Raw genomic sequence first — 5,208 nt, 5'->3', positions numbered from 1 at the left:
TGAAGTGATTTTTTGATAATGTTTTTTTTTTTTTAATTTTTTTGAATAGATCACCTTGGAAAAAGAGAAAATTCATAAATGGAAATGAAAAGGAAAGGTGGGGAAACGGGTTTGGGTTAACGGTGACGGACCACCCACGGTCTTCTCACGGACCCGAGAAGGGATGGCGTGTTCGGTAATAAAGGTAAAGAGCGTGGGGCTTTCCGAGGAGAGGGGGACCCCTAATTGGCCGTCACCTGGAAGCCACCGGACGCTTCTGGAGGGAAAAGGTCCTCATTTCACGGAAGAGCGGGAGAACGAATCTTCCGACGCCGCCGCGCACCCTCCATCGCCTCCGCGATCGGACGACCAGGAAGCATCGGTTCGAACTTTCTCGAAGGTGGGAAGCCACCATATTAGGGTTTGCATTTCTTCTTTCTCCTCCTCTCAGTCTCAAAGCCTCACGCGATTCCCATCGCCTTTTTGCTCTCCCTCCCTCTCTCTCTCTGAGCGACTGCGTTTCTTCCTCTCCTCTCCGATTTTCCGTCTTGAGCTTCTGTAATGGCCGGAAAGGGAGAGGGTCCGGCGATCGGTATCGATCTCGGCACCACTTACTCCTGCGTCGGAGTTTGGCAGCACGACCGTGTCGAAATCATCGCTAATGATCAGGGTAACAGGACGACCCCGTCCTATGTCGCCTTCACGGACAGCGAGCGTCTCATCGGCGATGCCGCCAAGAACCAGGTTGCCATGAACCCCATCAACACCGTCTTCGGTGAGTTTCTTCCATGTTTTGACGATTCTTGTTAGATCTTTCGTGTTCCGTGTAAATCTAGGATCCCTGGGTGTCATCTTGAGGTTGTCGGGATGTTTATCGTTTGTTTTGTTGGACCTCGTGCCGCTTCTTGACGTCCCGTTGGGGATTCTGAAATGGGTCTGTGCTCGATTTGTAGTCTTCCGCATGTGCGTTCGGTATATTTTTTAGGGATTATTCTTGAATACTATGTTTGTTGTGCGTCTTTTGAGCGTTACCTCGTTCTAGATGTTTAAGTCGCCGCTTCATGTCCCATTTCTTCCGTTCGTTGTTAGATCTGAAACTTTTACTGCAGTTGAATTGTTCTTAGATGCTTCTCTCTGTTGGCTAAAGGATAGGATCTGAAACTTTTACTTCCGTTGAATTGTCCTTAGATGCCTCTGTCTGTTGGTCAAGGGATCTATCTCAAGTTCATTTGTTATGTGGGAGATCTGCTATCCCCTTTGTTTCACATGGATTCCCGTTTTCTGAGTCCTATTTTGGTTGTGTTGTAAACATCTAGTTGAGCTTGCTGTATCAAGTTTTTTGGTCGTTTTTTCAACAATTTTTGAACTTCTTTTTCTCGTTCATGATTTGTTTACTACTTCGCTTCAATGCCGCCAATGGATTTGAAGAATCTGGGCCTTCTTGTTTTTTCTGCTTGACTTTGAAGAGCGACGTCATCTTACTGCTATTTGGCGTTTGCTGTATATGTTCATGGGCTTTTATCTGAATGGCCTTTTACGTATGATTTTGTCTCCATAATGTACATCACATTGACACGTTTTCACGCGCAGATGCCAAGCGTTTGATTGGGAGGAGGTTCAGCGACACGTCCGTGCAGAGCGACATCAAGCTCTGGCCTTTCAAGGTTGTTGCCGGTCCCGGAGACAAGCCAATGATCAACGTTCAATACAAGGGCGAGGAGAAGCAGTTTGCCGCTGAGGAAATCTCGTCCATGGTTCTCATGAAGATGCGCGAGATTGCCGAGGCTTACCTTGGCTCTGCCGTGAAGAATGCCGTCGTCACCGTTCCTGCTTACTTCAACGACTCCCAGCGCCAGGCCACCAAGGATGCTGGCGTCATTGCAGGTCTTAACGTGATGCGTATCATCAACGAGCCTACCGCGGCTGCCATCGCGTACGGTCTGGACAAAAAGGCCACAAGCGTTGGTGAGAAGAACGTGCTCATCTTTGATCTTGGTGGTGGCACCTTCGATGTCTCTCTTCTGACCATTGAGGAGGGCATCTTTGAGGTAAAGGCCACGGCCGGAGACACCCACCTTGGTGGTGAGGATTTCGACAACAGGATGGTGAACCACTTCGTTCAGGAGTTCAAGAGGAAGCACAAGAAAGACATCACCGGAAATCCTAGGGCACTCAGGCGTTTGAGAACATCATGTGAGAGGGCAAAGCGCACCCTCTCGTCCACTGCTCAGACCACGATTGAGATCGATTCACTCTTCGAAGGCATTGACTTCTACTCCACCATCACGCGTGCCAGGTTCGAGGAGCTGAACATGGACCTCTTCAGGAAGTGCATGGAGCCTGTGGAGAAGTGCTTGAGGGATGCGAAGATGGATAAGAGCTCTATCCATGACGTTGTGCTCGTTGGTGGATCCACTAGGATCCCGAAGGTGCAGCAGTTGTTGCAGGACTTCTTCAATGGCAAGGAATTGTGCAAGAGCATCAACCCTGATGAGGCTGTCGCCTACGGTGCTGCCGTTCAGGCTGCCATCTTGAGCGGGGAGGGCAACGAGAAGGTGCAGGACTTGCTTCTTCTGGATGTCACTCCTCTGTCCCTTGGTCTGGAGACCGCTGGAGGTGTCATGACCGTCTTGATTCCAAGGAACACCACCATCCCGACCAAGAAAGAACAAGTCTTCTCCACCTACTCAGACAACCAGCCTGGCGTGTTGATCCAGGTTTATGAAGGTGAAAGAACGAGAACACGTGATAACAATCTTCTCGGCAAGTTCGAGCTCTCTGGCATCCCTCCTGCTCCTCGTGGTGTCCCTCAGATCAATGTGTGCTTTGACATTGACGCGAACGGTATCCTGAATGTGTCTGCCGAGGACAAGACCACCGGCCAGAAGAACAAGATCACCATTACTAATGACAAGGGCAGGTTGAGTAAGGAGGAGATTGAAAAGATGGTCCAGGAAGCCGAGAAGTACAAGTCGGAGGACGAGGAGCACAAAAAGAAGGTTGAGTCGAAGAATGCCCTGGAGAATTACGCATACAACATGAGAAACACCGTCAAGGATGAGAAGATCAGCGCCAAGCTTTCCGCTGCTGACAAGAAGAAAATCGAGGATGCCATCGAGGGGGCCATCCAGTGGCTGGACAGCAATCAGCTCGCAGAGGCGGACGAGTTTGAGGACAAGATGAAGGAGCTGGAGAGCATCTGCAACCCGATCATTGCCAAGATGTACCAGGGAGCTGGTGCAGACATGGGCGGTGGCATGGACGAGGATGGCCCGTCGGTTGGTGGTGGTGCTGGTGCTGGTCCGAAGATTGAGGAGGTTGACTAAACTAGTGTATCTCTTGACGGTGATTCAAGTTGGGGGTTTTGTGATTCCTGGGTTTGGTTTAATTGACCAGGAAAAGATTCTATATTTCGAACATTTTGTCGCGGTTTTTTCTTTCTTGTCTTGCTTAGTTTGATTTCCTTTTATTTTCCATAGGCTCTATTTTCGGATATTGTCTTTCGCTAATATACTCTGCAACATGAAATGGTTGGTAAATTGAAGTATGCCATTTTTTATTTCCCATTGGTATCGTTGAAAATTTATCGTCTGTCTTAAAACTCTTTTCTCACCTTGCTCTCTCCTTTGGAAAGGTAGTTTTGAGGATGAAGATTCTGAGTGCTTAGACAAGGCAGGCTTTTTGTTTGCTTACTCACCGGTGATGCCCTCTTACTACTTGGTCCACAATGTTCTTTAGTATTCTTTTATTTTTTCTTAACCTTTGAACGGTATTCTAATGTTTCTTAAACCTCTTTCTGTCGCGTGTTTGTTACTGCTGTGCTTTGCATAGATCGTAATTTAATTAACAGACCTTGTCAGCTTCACCTAACCTAACGATGGGGTGTTTGTCGCTTGAGTGGGAAAATCGGGTATATGGCGTCTAATAAAGCAAACTGGCTTCGTTCTATACAAACATGTGAGATCTCCGACGTTTTCTCTTTACATTATTCTCTTATTATTTAGGAGTCAAAGGTTGAGTTCCTACATTTGAACGAATTTGGTATCCTGTACTTTAGATGTTGCATTATTTTGAATGTTTCTTTTCGAAATGTATTTCAATTTACATGTTAAGAAAAAACTACTCCCGGAGAATGGCTGCTAAGAAGGAAAAAAAAAACTGTATAAGGCTTCCAACGTCCTGTATGATGTGATGTTGAAGCTTTTCTTTAGGTTTGGATGCACTTTCTTCTTTCTACAGTGGGCAAGGCTTCCAACGTCCTGTGAAATACAGAAATCTTGGAACTTTGTTTGGTCCGTAACTTTGGAAGATTGACATTGGTCCGTAACTTTGGAAGATTGACAAGGCGATTGACAGTCATATCCGAAATATTGTCTTCATTTTGCTCAATATGGGTGATGATCTGCGAACACTAGCTTGTTTGGCAAATTTGAAAGATCCTTGAGCTTAGATTGCCGTGTGCTGGTGCAGATTGTGTAATGAAACATAATTGCTTCGAAATGCGATCTTTAAACTCATGCATTTAGCAGATGCTGGCTGTCGTGTGTATTGTCACACCCAACTCTCATCTCATGGGTGTCCAAATATGTACAACTGTAAATGGAAATGTTCCGATGAGATTTCTGTTGGCTAGGCTCAGATTCCAAATACGGCCGTTTGATCTCGTTAATTAGGTTCCCCCGCGGAGTGTTTTGACCTGAGATTCGGGTCTGTCATGTGGTCCTTGCCTCTTGAGACATGCGATAAAATCGGAATGCTACAGTATATACTCGGGTCAATAATCTCTTCACCGGATGCTTATATCTGCAGTTGCCAGGCGCACTTGGCAACTGGAGCAGAACCAGTCTGATAGACCACCAGCGGCTAATTTGTCCGGCGGATAACCAAGCAATCGCAGTCCCTACTTAATCTTTCGGCAGCAGATATGGAGTGGCGCGGCTGTGAGTACACTAACCTTACGCTTGACCTACATATTATGTGGCTCGGTGGCGGGCAGAGGCCAAGGGGTCAACAGTACGTATATGTGCTGTGTGCCCTGCCTTTTTGTACTCGACAGGCACCATGATTGAGAGTTCCCACTGGAGCCTGATTGGTCAACTGTCTCCGTGTCCTTACAAACCGTTCCATTGGTCAGCAGAGAACAGTCCCCTTCTCCACATGCACCTCCCTCTCTCTCCGCACTTTCTTCTCCTCCCGTTTAATCTACTGCTGCGGTGCTGCCTCCCCCCC

The 5,208-nt window shown here is 47.3% G+C and overlaps 1 protein-coding gene across 1 annotated transcript; it reads left to right on the top strand.

Moving 5' to 3' along the window:
- Positions 1-409: 409 nt before the first annotated feature.
- On the top strand, positions 410-3,543 carry LOC116255713 (heat shock cognate 70 kDa protein 2-like). Its single transcript, XM_031631640.2, has 2 exons — positions 410-754; positions 1,570-3,543. The coding sequence occupies exons 1-2, from the start codon at positions 541-543 to the stop codon at positions 3,303-3,305; spliced, it is 1,950 nt and encodes a 649-aa protein (XP_031487500.1). The 5' UTR covers positions 410-540; the 3' UTR covers positions 3,306-3,543.
- Positions 3,544-5,208: the final 1,665 nt, after the last annotated feature.

Source organism: Nymphaea colorata, chromosome 6 (assembly GCF_008831285.2).
Source record: "Nymphaea colorata isolate Beijing-Zhang1983 chromosome 6, ASM883128v2, whole genome shotgun sequence".
Classification (NCBI taxonomy): Eukaryota; Viridiplantae; Streptophyta; class Magnoliopsida; order Nymphaeales; family Nymphaeaceae; genus Nymphaea; species Nymphaea colorata.
Note: the sequence above shows the minus strand (reverse complement) of the source record. Positions and strands in the feature narration are given on the sequence as shown.

What these genes read in the sequence shown, in the direction of transcription:
- LOC116255713 (XM_031631640.2), top strand. Translation starts at nt 541, where the DNA reads ATGGCCGGAAAGGGAGAGGGTCCGGCGATCGGTATCGATCTCGGCACC. An exon ending in CCCCATCAACACCGTCTTCG is followed by an intron (nt 755 to 1,569) that starts GTGAGTTTCTTC and finishes TTTCACGCGCAG; the next exon opens with ATGCCAAGCGTTTGATTGGG.